The 14,392-nt window shown below is 54.2% G+C and overlaps 6 protein-coding genes across 6 annotated transcripts; 5 read left to right on the top strand and 1 right to left on the bottom strand.

Moving 5' to 3' along the window:
- Nucleotides 1-29: 29 nt before the first annotated feature.
- On the top strand, nucleotides 30-2,094 carry K460DRAFT_369491 (nicotinate phosphoribosyltransferase). The gene is made up of 3 exons (XM_040933971.1): nucleotides 30-476; nucleotides 523-1,467; nucleotides 1,519-2,094. Exons 1-3 carry the CDS (start codon nucleotides 284-286, stop codon nucleotides 1,752-1,754), a joined length of 1,374 nt encoding a protein of 457 aa, XP_040784028.1. The 5' UTR covers nucleotides 30-283; the 3' UTR covers nucleotides 1,755-2,094.
- Nucleotides 2,095-2,130: 36 nt separating this feature from the next.
- Nucleotides 2,131-3,814, top strand: K460DRAFT_167722 (t-SNARE). The gene is made up of 4 exons (XM_040926926.1): nucleotides 2,131-2,481; nucleotides 2,597-2,711; nucleotides 2,760-3,226; nucleotides 3,278-3,814. Exons 1-4 carry the CDS (start codon nucleotides 2,476-2,478, stop codon nucleotides 3,638-3,640), a joined length of 951 nt encoding a protein of 316 aa, XP_040784027.1. The 5' UTR covers nucleotides 2,131-2,475; the 3' UTR covers nucleotides 3,641-3,814.
- Nucleotides 3,815-4,203: 389 nt separating this feature from the next.
- On the bottom strand, nucleotides 4,204-5,492 carry K460DRAFT_344262 (uncharacterized protein; the record flags this gene model as incomplete). The annotated part of the gene is made up of 2 exons (XM_040931247.1): nucleotides 4,204-5,290; nucleotides 5,380-5,492. The coding sequence occupies 2 exons, from the start codon at nucleotides 5,490-5,492 to the stop codon at nucleotides 4,204-4,206; spliced, it is 1,200 nt and encodes a 399-aa protein (XP_040784026.1).
- An 80-nt stretch (nucleotides 5,493-5,572) lies between these two features.
- Nucleotides 5,573-6,854, top strand: K460DRAFT_388405 (uncharacterized protein). The gene is made up of 2 exons (XM_040935689.1): nucleotides 5,573-5,909; nucleotides 5,963-6,854. Exons 1-2 carry the CDS (start codon nucleotides 5,691-5,693, stop codon nucleotides 6,605-6,607), a joined length of 864 nt encoding a protein of 287 aa, XP_040784025.1. The 5' UTR covers nucleotides 5,573-5,690; the 3' UTR covers nucleotides 6,608-6,854.
- Nucleotides 6,855-7,194: 340 nt separating this feature from the next.
- K460DRAFT_344255 (uncharacterized protein) lies at nucleotides 7,195-10,299 on the top strand. Its single transcript, XM_040931246.1, has 3 exons — nucleotides 7,195-7,764; nucleotides 7,815-8,179; nucleotides 8,226-10,299. The coding sequence occupies exons 1-3, from the start codon at nucleotides 7,617-7,619 to the stop codon at nucleotides 10,083-10,085; spliced, it is 2,373 nt and encodes a 790-aa protein (XP_040784024.1). The 5' UTR covers nucleotides 7,195-7,616; the 3' UTR covers nucleotides 10,086-10,299.
- A 1,640-nt stretch (nucleotides 10,300-11,939) lies between these two features.
- K460DRAFT_408922 (uncharacterized protein) lies at nucleotides 11,940-14,274 on the top strand (the record flags this gene model as incomplete). The annotated part of the gene is made up of 4 exons (XM_040937204.1): nucleotides 11,940-11,992; nucleotides 12,052-12,804; nucleotides 12,855-13,305; nucleotides 13,570-14,274. The coding sequence occupies 4 exons, from the start codon at nucleotides 11,940-11,942 to the stop codon at nucleotides 14,272-14,274; spliced, it is 1,962 nt and encodes a 653-aa protein (XP_040784023.1).
- Between the last annotated feature and the right edge of the window lie 118 nt (nucleotides 14,275-14,392).

The raw sequence follows: 14,392 nt of genomic DNA, 5'->3' as shown, positions 1-14,392 counted from the left end.
AGGCTAGCCATGATTGACCGATGACTTCACGCGCCGCATCAAGTCACCGGCTGGAGCTTTTTTGTTTGAGCCTCTCGTATTCATAGCCAGTTGGCGCAGACCTGTTTGTCCTGCCTTTCTTTGCAAGTCACCTGCGACTTTACGCTCCCACAATCGTACTCGGTCCACTCCCGCGCGTAGGCACAAAGTCGCGCCTGCCCCACCACCCTGGCCCCTCCTTCCACCGCGATCGGTCCCTTGAACTCTCCATACCATCGTGACACACGACTACCTGGGAACCGCCATGGCTTTGGAAAGCGCCAACTTGCCTGAGGGCATTTTCTCCCTCTTGGATACCGATTTGTACAAACTGACTATGCAATGTTGTATTCTCCGATTCTTCCCCGATGTATCCGTCACCTATGGCTTCACCAACCGCACTCCCGACAAGAAGCTCAATCGGGCCGCTTTTCGCTGGCTCCAGGCCCAAGTTGACAGTAAAGATCATCTTACTTTTAGTTTGCGCCCGCTAACAGCTTCTAGAGCTCGAGAACATACAAGTCTCCGCCGACGAGCTCAAATTCCTCAAGAACACATGCCCCTACCTCAACGACCAGTACCTACACTTCCTCTCCACGTTCCGTCTCAAACCCTCCAAGCAGATCAGACTATCCTTCAAACCAACCAACGATACCGGCGCAGACAATGACCGCGGCGACTTCCACATACACACCGAAGGCCTGTGGTTAGACACGATTCTGTACGAAATACCACTGCTCGCGCTCGTCAGTGAAGCCTACTTCAAGTTTGTCGAAACAGACTGGAGCCATGCGGGGCAGGTTAACAAGGCATACCAGAAGGGACGGAGCCTGCTGGAGAACGGCTGCATATTCTCTGAATTTGGTTCAAGGAGAAGGCGCGACTACCACACGCACGATTTGGTACTCCGGGGTCTACGCCGTGCCGCGGACGAGGGGGCAAAGTCGGGATGGAAGGGCAAGCTGACGGGGACGAGCAATGTGCATTTCGCCATGAAGCACGACCTCCTGCCAATAGGAACAGTCGCGCACGAGTGGTTCATGGGTGTCGCTGCTATTACCAACCAGTACGAGAACGCGAACGAGATCGCTCTGGAGTACTGGACACAGACTTTTGGCGAGGGCGTGCTAGCCATTGCACTCACCGACACCTTTGGCACACCAGCATTCCTAAAAGCTTTCAAGAAGCAGAGTCCCAGAGCCACCAACGACGGAGAATCAAGCCCGCGGAAGACGTACGCTGAGGTGTTCACGGGCGTAAGGCAGGATTCGGGAGATCCATTGGACTTTATCAAGATGATGCGCGAGTTCTACGACCAAGAGGGAATCAAGGACAAGAAGGTGATTGTCTTTTCGGATTCCCTGAACCTCGAACTGTGCTTCAAATACAAGGCAGCGGCAGAGGCGCAGGGATTCCAGCCTACTTTCGGTGTCGGGACATTCTTGACCAGTATGTACTTTCCTGCCTAGACTTGTCGCGTGTTCTAACTGACAACAACAGACGATTTCGTCGAGGAGACGACAGGAAATAAGTCGGTGCCACTCAACATTGTAATAAAGATTGCTTCCGCCTCCGGTCGTTACGCTGTCAAGATCAGCGATAACATCGGCAAGAACACAGGCGACAAGGCCACGGTTGAAGAAGTCAAGCAGCGGCTTGGCTACACAGAAAAGACATGGGCTGGCGGAGACGAGAAGACGCGGTGGGGAAGCGGAGGCCAGCCAGCTACAAAGTAGATGCACTGTGCAGGCGGGCTGTATAGTTTGTGGACTTTGAATGTACACAAGTGAATGTACTGGAGTGTAATAGAGATGCAGATACCCAACCAGTAGATATGGAGGCGTACTAGCAAGTATGGAGGCGTTGAGCTGAAGCGCGCTCTGCAAGGCTGAGGCTAGCGTGGACCCTGAAGTGCAACGGCTGTGGTGGGCATTGAGCGCGGTGGGTTTGCTGTGTCAGATGGTTGTGGCAGCAGATACGAGGCAGAATGCTGGGTAAAGTAGATGATCAAGCGCACAACGAGGGCGAAGGCGATTCCAATCAGAACACTTGAGAATATTGCAAGCAGGTGCAGAGGCGAAATATAAATATAGAGTGGGTGCTGTGAGCAACTACGAGCGGCTCAACGACGCGCTCCGCCCACCGAATCGCACACCCGAGACCACATGCGGCTAGCGCTGGCGGCAACTCGACAGCAGCTCATGGAGAGGTCCATTTCTTACATTCAGCCCCAGGAAACGTGTGGGCATCGTTGCATCTTACATCTTCCGACGACACCTCTTTCTTCTGCATTGATTCCAAGCTTAGGCGCGTTTGGCATCACTTCACTGTTTCACTGTTTCTTGCCATTGCCCATTCCTTGACTGTTCGAGGTCTGTTTTCGCGCATCCACAAGCCGCTGTCTCAGGAGAGCACACACGGCCCAGCCCACCCCTACCACACAAGGCCGGTTTCAGCATGAGTGTATGTTGCCCTGTTTGTCCTTTTACCTCAGTTCGCGCGCACATCTCCCCAACTTACACTTCTCACCCTCACTCAATAATTGCTTTTGCTGACCATGGCGGCCGCCAACGAACAGTACGGCAACAAAGGTTACGGCCAGATAGGCTATGGCAGCAACCCCTACGACCAGCGCGACGATAACCCAGGAGGAAACCGCTACAACAACTACGCACAAGGCTCCTATGACGATCGTACGTTTGCCTCGTCCACACCTATGCCGCACCTTTAACATGCTCCAGCCGCACTAGAAATGCAGTCTTACAACAACGGTGGCGGCGGCGGCGCTGACCCCAACGCAATCCTCAACGAATGCCGCGAAGTCGATCGCGCTCTCGATCAGCTCGACGACCAGCTGAACAACCTCGAGCGCGTCTTCAGGCAGGTGCTGGCACGGCCAGACATGCCCTCGGGCGAGATCACAAACCTCAGTTCTCAGATCATGACAGGCTACCGCGCCCTCGTCTCACGCGTCAAGAACATCAAGTCGAAACCCGAGTCAGGCAGCCCGAGGAACGCCCCGCAGGTTGGCAAGGTGGACCGCAGGCTCAAGGCGACTATCAACAGGTACCAGACGCTCGAGGCCGACTTTAGGAGAGACTCGCAGGCGGCCGCTGAGCGCCAATACCGTATTGTGCGCCCAGATGCTACCGATGCGGAGGTTCGCGAGGCAGTTGCGGATCCTGACGCGCCCATCTTCCAGCAAGCTGTAAGTTTTGCCCATAATCTCTGAATATATTTGATGCTTACCCTTCTCTAGCTCCTCAGCTCAGACCGCCGTGGTCAAGCCTCATCGACCCTCCGCAACGTCAAGGAGCGCCACGAAGCTATCCAGAACATCGAGCGCCAGATGGTCGAACTCGCCCAGCTGTTCCAAGACCTCGACCAAATCGTGCAGCAGCAGGAGCCGCTCGTTGCCAACATTGAACAAAAAGGCGAGGAGATCCACGAGAATGTTGTGCAGGCCAACACGGAGATCGGTGGCGCCATTGAAAAGGCGCGCAGCCGCAACCGCAAGAAGTGGTGGTGCCTGCTCATTACTCTCATCATCATCATCCTCATCGTCGTCATTGTCATCGTTGTCAAGAAGGTCACCGAGCAGAAGCCCGCGAAACCTGCTTAGACGTCTACTGCTGCGACATGGCTACCCAAACGAGCATCACGCTGTCCATATCCACCACACCAACTCTCTTACCCCGTTTACTATCTTTCGCGGCCGGTCCAGTATACTATATAATACGCCTTTCCGGTGGATATGCTACTACACAACCATCCATCTCTCCGCCGCTACCACCACCACCATCTCCTTTTCTTGCTTAGGAAAAACTGCGTCTACCACTGTCTTCTCTATGTTTACTGGCGCTCATGAGGCGCCTTTCATTCTCAGCGGACCCTTGCGTGAGCCGTCACCTTGAAGCACGGTTCTGCTGGTCGAAACATGCATTGCGAGTTGCGTTTGGACTTGATTAGTTTAGATTGAGGAATTGAAGAGAGGAATTCTATGTTCAATGATTCGAATAGACGTGTGTCTGGGTGATGCTGTGTGCTGATAGATACATACATAGAGTGATGTTGATATTAAGGGCGGAGTAAAAGTGGGTGTATGCAAGGCCAGTGAATGGCTTGAGGAAATAACGTATTTACGAGTATCTACAGCTATATACCTGAAAGCAGAATACATAATATTCATTTCAACCGCCCAAAATCCGCTTTCAGCTCCACATCCCCATCTTCATCAACAACCTTCCCTCGATCCCACTCCCTCGCCTGCCCTCTACTCGTCCACACCACATCCTCCTCATTCTGCTCATCGCCCTTTTCCCACTTCTTCACCTGCGCGTCCGAGAAGCCAGCAGCCTTGAGCCGGTCAGCGCCCTGCTGCTTCCACCGCTGCCTGTCGCGGAACGCTTCGAGGGCATCTCCCCAATTGTCTTCGGCATCGGAGTGCGGTCGCACGTCGATGGAGGGATCGTATGTAGAGGAGAAGCGCGATTCGATGCCCCCTGTTGCATTGTTGGCTTTGTGGGCGCCCCGGCCGCGGGCGCGTACCGTTGGTGGTGGGAGGGGTCCTACGAGGGCTTCGAGGGGGTCCGAGTCTGACGCGGGAGACGCAGTGCGTTGTCGCGACTTGGTGGTTGGATCTGATCTGGAGTTTCGAGGCTTGGGGCGAGGACTGCGTGAGCGGTGTCGGTGTCTATGCCGTTTCGTATCTCTGTCTGATTGTGATCGTGATCGTGACGTAGACCTGGAGTATGACCTGCGTCTTCTGTGCTTGCGATCTGTGCGTTCTGTCGTGTGGGATCTGTCGTCCTCCTCCCTGCTGCTATGTCTATGTCGGCGATCCTGGTCGTGGTAGGATCTAGGCTGTCTCCGCTTCCGCACAGATCGATCTTCGTCGCTGCTGTCATGCCGCCGCTTGTGCCGGTGTTCGTCCCTGTGCTTTCCAGATCGCGCGTCCCTTGAGTCATCCCGGTCCCTCTTCTTATATCGTCCATCACGTCGGTGGTCATCCTCACTGTGATCGTTCCTTCGCTTTGTGGGTCTGTGGTAGGCTTCGTCCTCGCTCCGTACTGGGGTGAGTCGCCCTTCTGCCTTTTTCAGCTTTCTGTTCTCTTCCTTCCGTATCTCCCTTTCCTTCTCTCGATTCATTAGCCTGAGCCGCGTATTCGATTCCTCGGCTTCCTTTGCGAGTAGCGCCGCATTGTGGCTGTCGGTTTGGTGGAGGAGGTGTCTTAGAAAGCCCTTGTTGGGTTTGGGGGCTCCGGACTTCGGCCTAGGAACTTCCAGTCATTTACGATGGTCGCAAAGTGCACATGTACTTGTACGGTTTATTTGCAGGAATCGGAGAGGTTTGCGACGCACCTCTTGGGATTGAAAGCATCGATGCCTACGAGCTCGTACCGCTTGGTTGCGCTCTGCGCATCCTGCTTCAGCAGATTCGCAACGTACTCGTCATCATCGAACTTGCCGGCCATGGCAGAGGTATCTCGTGAAAGAGGAGCCCATGTTGAGTGTTGGAAGTCGAGAAGTCAAATGATGCGCGCCGCGGGAGCTAGTCCTCGACAGGCAATGCCGGCGGGCAGTCGCAGCCTTACGCGGGCAGACACGCGCATCTTCTAAACAAACAACAACTCTACGCTTCGAAAAGCTATCGACTGTGCGATACGACCACGATGGCGCCCAAGAGAAAGTCTGCGGCGCCCACACCTGCATCCGCTCTTGAACAACTTCAGCAATCGCAAACACTTAAGCTTTTGGCCATTGCAGAGACCCTATCACCAAAGGATCTTCCACAGTCAACGAAGAAGCGCAGTTCGGTCGCGTCGGAGGATAGCGAGCAGAATGGTGACACACATCCTGCAGCGTTGGAAGCAGATCTACTGCACTACAAGGTGACTACCTTCTACAGTGCCACTATGGCTAGAGATTCTAACATGCACCAAAGGAATTGTTCAGCAAGCTCCGCTTCAGCTATGTCGAGCAAGTCACCAAAGAGAAGTTCCTCCGCAACATAACCGAAAACCCGCCGCGCCTGGTCGAAGCGCCCGAAAACGACGAGAGAGAAAAGGAGATATTAGGATTGAAGGCAAGCCTCAAGGAACGTAAACTCGAAGTCGCCGAGATACTTAGACAGCTCGAGGAGAAAGGGACAGAGCTTGCGTCACGTTACGAGGGACTGCAACTGCGGATACAGCAACTCGGGGCGCTTCCAAGTGAAATTGAAGGTCTGGAGGCGAGCATCGAGCACTTGAAGCAAGAGCACACACCAGCATCCCACAACCCAGAGCTTGCGCTTCCGCTGCCAGAGACGCTCATGGTACTCAACAAGCGAGACGCGGAACTGGCAGCGCTGAATGCGCAAATAGCAAGTCTGCAAGCCTCTATACCGAATCGATCCCGAGAGCTAGAGAAACTAGAACGTGATTTGAGGCCGCTAGAGACACAGAAGCAAGGCACTGTAGCCGCAGCGAAGGAGGCGAGGAGGAGGAAGGAGGAGATTGGCGGTATTGGGGACGAGTTGGAGGAGAGAGGGCGATGGCTTAGGGCGTCTGAAAAGGCGCTGAGGGAGATGCTGGAGGTGGAAGGCTGACTAGTCTTGCTGAGGTGAGGATGTTGGAACTAGCGCTTGCTTTTTGACGGCGTTTTGGGATGGGTCCGGATTAAGATACCACTGCTTTATGTACTTTCAAACTTTGAATGTCCTACGGGCGAATGCACACGACAACCTTCATAGTGTCATGAACACCTCCAGGCTACTATGTGATCGAAGCAGGGCGCTTCTCAAAAATACTCGAGGATCGTCACGCTGTATTTCGGAATCGAGAATAAGCCTTTATAAACCGACGTGCTCCTCCGTGACGATGCCTCCTAATTAATAAACGAGAGCCGTGGCCCACGAGTTCATCCCAGTGTTGTAGCGACGGCATGGAGGCATAACTAAAGTTCTTGGTGACAGCTGATGACGTGGAGATGGTTCGCCTCACTGACAGCACACGTCCGTCCCATCGCACAACATATGACAAATGGAGCCCCGAAAACCAGGAAACACCTCGACACAAGGACATGTCAGCTGAATGCAAGTAATATTGGGCGGTGATTGGGCCGCTGCACACTGACCGCCACAGCTTATCGATTACGTTGCCGGGCCAGACGGTGGGTAAACAAGTACGGGTGGATCCTTCTGAGCTGGCCGGTCGCAGCGACCCGCTTCAACGTTGGAGAAACCTGCACTACATTTCATCACCACCGCGCACGTCGATAGACTTCAGAAGCCTTTCCCCTAGGACGACATCGAGCCAGGCAGCGATACGACTGACGTTCCCTACCCTCCGAGCTGTCCGCTGAGTCGGGCATGCTCAGCGACTCCCGCTCTCCTTCACCGCCAACCTGACAGCGGGTGATTAACCTTCGCTCTTTTATCGCCAGTCACGACGTCACGACTTTCTGTTGTTCATCCTTTGCGTGCTTCTTTATCGCGAGCGTCTTGGCTTTGATTATTCCAGTATTCCGTCCGACCAGCTGGACTCGATTCGTTACATAACCACCCAACAACCTCATTCGAAGAATAAAAGAAAAATATCAACAACTATACCGCCATCATGTCAAACCAGGGGCTCTCCGAGCCTGGGACGAGTGTGTACTCGTCAGACTCGATGTATGTGGGTGATGGAACGTGGGACTCACAGCGCAACACCTTCCTACTACCGAATTTACAAGGCTTGAACTTTGAGACTATGCGCCACAATGGTATGAACTTGACGCTAGTGATTTCATAGGGAACAACGCTGACTTCTTAGGCATGGGCAACCGCTTTCGAAACATGGTCGGGTACAAGGCTATCATCACCGCACATGGTATTCTGGGCGCCATTACCTTCCTGCTGGTAATTCCCGCTGCTATTTTCATGGCTCGCTTCTACCACCGGAACCCACGCACAGCATTGCGATTCCACATCTGGCTTCAGATCCTGGCTGTGCTCCTCTCGACCGCAGCATTTGTACTCGGGTTCCAGGCGGTTGGACGCGAGAGGTCATTGTCAAACCCCCATCATGGCATTGGTGTGGCACTCTACACTCTTGTAATGGTGCAAGCTCTTACCGGCTCTGTGATACACAGATTGGAGAAGGGCAAGGAACGGTTTAAGATCCCTCTCAAACTCATGGTACGCTTGCAATCAGAAAGTGAGCCTCATTAACTAACATGCTTAGATCCACCAATGGATGGGCCGACTCATCGCACTTTTAGGCATCATCCAGGTCCCTCTGGGTCTCACCTTGTTTGGCTCGCCAAAAGTGCTCTTCATACTCTTCGCCATATGGACCTTCATTCTCATTGTCTTCTACTTTATATTTTCGTACAGAAATCAGCCTGAAATGGGATTCGATGATGGTACGACCTATATCACCGAGCGCACCGGCAGCACCAGGAGCAGACGAAGCAGAGGCCACGGCCTTGGAGCACTTGCGACTGCAGGAGCCGCGGGCGCAGGCTTAGCTGCATTGAGACGACGATCGCGAAGTCGCAGCCGCAGTAGACGCAGTGGCAGCAGACAAGAGGTTCTAAGTACTCGACGCGACTCGCGCTCGCGTATCAATGAGTCTCGCTTTACGGATTCTTACCTAAGTGACGAAAAGTACGCTACCAATCAAAAGAAAGGGGGCACGTGGAAGAGCCGTCTGTTAGGTGCCGGGGCGGCTGCTGGGGGCATCTATGCCATTAAATCGCTGTTCAGCCGTAACAAGAAACATGCTCCGACTGAGACTGGGAGTGATGTAAGCTACAGTCGTCCGCTGGGCCCATCTGAGGTCACACAGACGGATCTTAGCAGAGTTGAAGAAGGGCGAGCGCCAGCATCCCCAGCGAACAACCGAACTGATTGGCGCCGCGTCGAAGAGCGGGAAGCCGCTCAAGCAGCAGCAATGGCGGGAAGTCCCTTGCGACATGATCACCGCCCTGCCAGGAGTGGTGTATCTATGGAATCCTTCGACAGCCGAACGAGCTTGAGCTACGAACGCGACACACGGCCTCCTCATCATTCGTATGGACTCAAAGAAGGCATCGCCACGTTGGGTGTAGTTGGTTTCCTCAAGCACTCCTTCAGCAAACGTAGGAATAAAAGCGAGGACGCGCATGTAGAAGAGCTAAGGCAACAAGATCTGGAGGAGGAAAGAGTGGCTCGAATGAATAGTCAACGCCGCAAATTCACTGGCGACGGCGCTCCTCCGCGGAAGAGCAACAGGCCTCCTTCCACCATCTTTTCCGAAAGCGATCTGACGAGTGTAACGCAGTCTGTAGCGCGACCGAACATACCTCCACCACCACCAATGGACCCTGGTGTAGGACCGTCGGCACCCCACAGTCGACCACCTGGTAACACATATGGTGTACTATCTGACTCAGGGTCGGAAGCATATAATTCTCCAGGAGGTCGCCAGCATCACCGCCATCACAGCGCGGCCCTCGCTGCAGGAGCCGCTGCGACTGGAGTCTCAACGGGTTCCCCGTCCAAAAGAGACCACAGCCAGCGCCGAAGCAGTCGTGAGGGAAGCGTGGCATCACCTCCCGTGTCGGTCAAGGTCAAAATGCACAATGACGGACGGCATGTAACGCTTCGCCGGCTAAACGAGGAGGAGGCAGCAGCGGAACGAGAAGCTCGAAGAAAGGATCGACAACGAAGACCTCGCAATGGAAGTGAGAGTTCGCTCGGTAATCTGGACGGCGACCGCTGGCGTCGAACTGAAGCTTTGGAAGCAGCGCAGGCGCAAGAGATGGCACAATCTACCGTATCTCCTCTGCCACCGTCTCAGGCTGGTCCCATCCGCATGCCTGAACCCGTTATTCCCACGGCTCGCCCATCAGGAAGCACGTCGGCGCCAGGGCATATACCCCTTCCTCCACCCCCTCCCATCCCGGGCGTGGGAAGTGTCCTAAGCAGCCCACAGGGCACTCAAGTGTACGGCACGGAGACGGATGTCAGCAACTACGATTCGAACAGGCGGCGGCGGAGGGCTGAACGAGCTCAAGCAAAGCAAGCAAGATTGGGAGGAAGTCGTGTTGAGTTCTCATAATGACTGGTAACGACACAAAAGGGATGCGTGAGTATGTTTTGATTTCAGCATTTGGCATTGCATTTTGGGCGCTCTTTGGGTAGGATGGTTAGACGTTGGTGACGAGAGTGGATTCGTCAAAGTAGATAGCTTCAAGCCGTCTTGTATAAATATCATCGGATACTTGTCGTTGACTCTCCGCGGAGCGATGTCAGCTAGCGCTGCGCCTCACCCCATTTGATTTGCGGTGCATGTTACAGATCGTGATGGCGTCCCACTTCCGGATGTGCAGCCTCACCAACCAGCGGTTCGTCCATGTTCGCAATCAAAGGTCAATCTATTCTGTTGACACACTTTCGGGTCCTTTTGGTGGCTCGTTACGCGGTAGCTCCCTCTGCAACGGCGTGTGGCGGCACACAACGACCAGTGATGGCTGACGGTGCCATAGTCTGTACAGGAACCGTGGCCACGATGTCTTATTCGCGGTCTCGACAGTCTTAGAGTCGTATATACCGGTCGCTATCGGCTGGACTTCGGGAGCGATCCGATGTCTCGAGCCGATGGATCAGTCCGCAAAAGGGCCTTTACCACAAGTGAGGAAGGATTTAAACAGTGCCGTTGGTCGCTTCTTTTCCCAGATGGTTTTTTTCGAGTTTTGCTGTTGCTGAACTTGCTGTTCGTCTTCTGGACATGAGCGACAGTGAGCCAGCCAGCCCCCTCTGGGACGCCCTGGTGACGAAGGCCGTGGGCTATGATGTAATCCCCTCGCTACACTACATGCAGGCCCTTCGATTCTGACCCTTCGACAGACGCACCCACGGCTGCGCCTCGCGATCTCCGATTCCACCCTACCGTTAAGATAGCAACCCAAGTTTTCGATTCGGCCTACCTCTTTACGCTGGACGTTGCATGGGTTCTCAGGGAACTGCCACTTTGTATGACGACAACTTGCGCCGGCCAGCGGAGGTTGCCGCTAACAAAGCGACACGAGAAAGGCCAAAATAGAGCGCTTGTCGGCCGCATTGCTCCATTTGACCGCATTGTGGACTACCTTGGTGCAGCTACCCGAGCAGTGCCGTCTTCATTACCGCAAAGGCGGTCAGCCAGGACTCGGATTGCGTTGCTGGACAGTGAAGGTTCGGTCCCAGGGCTCCGCATGGCGCGGTTGTGTGTGTGGATGCCTTGATGGACCACATTGGACCAGCGCAAGCAACGCCCATGCAACCCGTTCAGCTTTGTCCTCCGCCACGGCAGCTACCGCGAGTTCGATCTTGGGGAGCAAAGGAAAAAAAAAAAAACTTAGCACATGGCTTAGGACGGCCTCCATTTACGGTCTACCTGCCGGTCGGGAGATTCTCGGTTAGTTTTAAGGCTTGCCCTAAGATGAAGCTCCCGTCACCCTGGGAGGAACCGGCCGTGCCATCGCTGCTCGTGCCCAGTCGTCGTCGTCAAGCCTGCGCCAGCCCAGACCGCCGAAGCTCTATGGCCTGGCAACCGTGTGGTAAGCGCATGGCCTGCTTCCAGCGCGCTTCCCTGCAGATTGCTGCCCCCAGTCGAAGAATCATGGACGCAGGGGGCTTCTCCATGGCCTGCTATTGGACTATCATCTTTACAGCCCCATCGCAGTAGGCCAGCGGTAGGTTACTAGTTAGTCGAGTCTAATATGCGGCTTTGACGCTTGGTCGTCCAGTCGTCCCAGCTTGGGCCAGGTGCGAGTGGGAGTTCGTTATTCCACTACAATGACACAAGCAGCCGTCGAAGATACCGTAGGCGCAACATGGTCGCTGTACTAATAGTACCAAGGGATCCGCTCGGCGCCTGCTATATTCTTCATGCAGATGACGAGACCTTCGTCTACTAGCTTACTGCCTCCTCATGTCTTCTAATAATCCCACCAACACTGCTCCCGTCAAGCGAGCTTGCGATAGGTGCGTCTGTCTGTACAGCATCTTCCCACTGACATTCCCGCTCACATTGTCCTTGATAGCTGTCACCGTCGGAAGGTCAAATGCATCAACGAAGGTACCAGCCCATGCAAGAATTGCGTCTCGGCCGGTCTGGCCTGCACATACAATGCCATCCCACAAAAGAAGGGACCCAAGGGGAGCCGCGCCAAAGTCATATCTGAGCTCCGCGAAAACCAGCGCATCGCCCATCTCGCAACAGGATTGCCTGCAGACATAGGAGGCTTCGATGGACGGACCCTCTCTTCGACGTTCGCTCGCACGCAGGGATTGCTGCCTCCAGGCCTCATCGACAGCTGCATAGAGTATTTCTTCGCCAATGTCTACCCTCTGGAGCCTGTACTACATCGGCAAAGAGCACAGGAAGCCCTCGTGAATATGGAGCGCTCCACAGAAGCATATTGCATGATCGTTGCCCTATGCGCTTATGTCATGATACAAGCCAACATGAAAGTGTCGCCCAGCTTACTGCAACGCCCGGAGATGGCTCAGATGTCGAATATAGGCCTCGGCCATGTTCTTCTGGAAGAATCCGTTCGCGTCCGCAAAAGCTACGACCATCGCGAAGCTCCCACACATTTGACCGTTCTCACATCTTGGTTCTACAGCGGCAGCTACTTTGGATTGGCGCGAGAGAACACGGCATGGGCCTATCTTCGAGAAGCGACAACCCAGGCGCAACTCCTGGGAATGCACGAAGAGCAAACATATAAACATGACCTTTTGGATATCACTCGGAAACGAGCGCTGTATTGGCTGCTTTTCATTGCGGAGAGGTACTGTAATATGAATCGTGGACTCGCTGGCTTTTATTAACACTTTTCAGAACTTATGCTCTACACAAGCACCGTCCGATCTCGCTCTACCCGACCATACATCTGCCTACCCTAGACGATGTGCCATCGGACAGGCCTATTGCCATTGGACTGGAGCTTATGATCAACATGTTCAAAATCATCGACGATACATTCATCAACCTCTGGAACAGAGTGCACACGCACGCGAATCCCGCCTGGATTGCCCAAGTACAGACACAGCTCACAGATGCAGTTCCTGCGTATCTCGAGTGTACGGAAGCCCAGGCAGTCATGATTCGCGTCACCCAACAATGGCTACGAGCGCAAACTTGGCAACTAAGTGTATGCCAGGGGCTTGTGGGCAGTGTCTCGGGCGAGAGCCCTCTAACATTCAAGTATCCCATCGAGATTTCGAGGGACCTGATCACGATGACCCACCAATTCTCGCAACAAGCTATGGAGGTTCATGGCGCAGGACTGGTGAGTACCGATGGCCTTCATTATTCCTCCTCTGCACTCCCCATGTAATTTTTAGGCACGGGGATTCCAAATTTCTACGCTCCCTCGATCCGTTGATCCCTGTCCGGTTTCCTTGAGCTTAGCCCCACTCTAATAACGTCTATCTTTGACGCGTGGGATTGCACACGTTTCCCCCCCTTTACCCCTGTACACGTAGCGGTGGAACTCTTTGCCTTTTCCGGCAGATTTGCACTAGAGGTGCACGTTGGGCTAACGAGACCGCAGATCGAAAAGCTATTCGACATCGCTTGCTGCCTGACTGATGTGGTCGCTTGCACATCCTACTCTCCAGACTCGTTCGCTCTCGGACCCCGTGATTACGTCTCCCGATTCATCACACTCATCACCACTCTTCGCGGAGGGCAGACCCGGTATCTGCCTCTGCTCCTCACTAAGCTCTCTGAGGTCTTGCCAAATCTTCCACTGCCCCGGTCACTGAACCTTCCCCAAACGGTCCCTACATCGACGATCGGCATTACTGCCACTGGCTCAGGAACAATCCCTTCCCACGTGGACAATGATTACTCGGGAATGCCGACAGCAACTACGCCAGCCTACCCGTCGAACGAGCTGATCCGCCGGCTTGCAGCCCAGACTGGTGCACAGCTACCCTTCATGACTCAGCAGTCTATGATCTCTGCCCCGACAAGTCATGTCGAGGATTTATCGCTGTATGATTCCTCGCATAGCACGACCCAATCCTCTGGATCGGGCCATCGGAGCAACTCCGCAACCCCTGGACCGTACGAGCCCCCGATGTCACAATCTCGCTCGCAAATCTTAGGGCATTCTTCTATGCAACTGCCGACCTCTCACCCCCAGCATAACCATATGCAAAGCCATCACACTAGTTTGAACCCCACGGCATATGATCCCAGGTTCACTATCCAGGACTATCCCGTGGATCCAAATATGATGTTCAAGCAGTGAGAGCTGGGCAGTAACTATCAGAAACTTAGCGAGACGGCCATACGAGCCCATTGTCGATGGAAATGTGGATGGGCACATTAGCCCAAGGATTGGCCCTTGAAGCCCTGTCAACTTCTCA

This window comes from Cucurbitaria berberidis, assembly GCF_010015615.1.
Source record: "Cucurbitaria berberidis CBS 394.84 unplaced genomic scaffold K460scaffold_5, whole genome shotgun sequence".
Taxonomy (NCBI): Eukaryota; Fungi; Ascomycota; class Dothideomycetes; order Pleosporales; family Cucurbitariaceae; genus Cucurbitaria; species Cucurbitaria berberidis.
This window is presented reverse-complemented; position numbering and strand designations above follow the sequence as displayed.

Coding starts and splice junctions, on each gene's coding strand:
- K460DRAFT_369491 (XM_040933971.1), top strand. CDS start 284: ATGGCTTTGGAAAGCGCCAACTTGCCTGAGGGCATTTTCTCCCTCTTG. Junction 477..522: donor GCTCCAGGCCCAAGTTGACA/GTAAAGATCATC, acceptor AACAGCTTCTAG/AGCTCGAGAACATACAAGTC. Junction 1,468..1,518: donor TGTCGGGACATTCTTGACCA/GTATGTACTTTC, acceptor TGACAACAACAG/ACGATTTCGTCGAGGAGACG.
- K460DRAFT_388405 (XM_040935689.1), top strand. CDS start 5,691: ATGGCGCCCAAGAGAAAGTCTGCGGCGCCCACACCTGCATCCGCTCTT. Junction 5,910..5,962: donor CAGATCTACTGCACTACAAG/GTGACTACCTTC, acceptor CATGCACCAAAG/GAATTGTTCAGCAAGCTCCG.
- K460DRAFT_167722 (XM_040926926.1), top strand. Junction 2,712..2,759: donor ACAAGGCTCCTATGACGATC/GTACGTTTGCCT, acceptor AACATGCTCCAG/CCGCACTAGAAATGCAGTCT. Junction 3,227..3,277: donor CGCCCATCTTCCAGCAAGCT/GTAAGTTTTGCC, acceptor ACCCTTCTCTAG/CTCCTCAGCTCAGACCGCCG.
- K460DRAFT_344255 (XM_040931246.1), top strand. CDS start 7,617: ATGTCAAACCAGGGGCTCTCCGAGCCTGGGACGAGTGTGTACTCGTCA. Junction 7,765..7,814: donor TGAGACTATGCGCCACAATG/GTATGAACTTGA, acceptor CTGACTTCTTAG/GCATGGGCAACCGCTTTCGA. Junction 8,180..8,225: donor AGATCCCTCTCAAACTCATG/GTACGCTTGCAA, acceptor TAACATGCTTAG/ATCCACCAATGGATGGGCCG.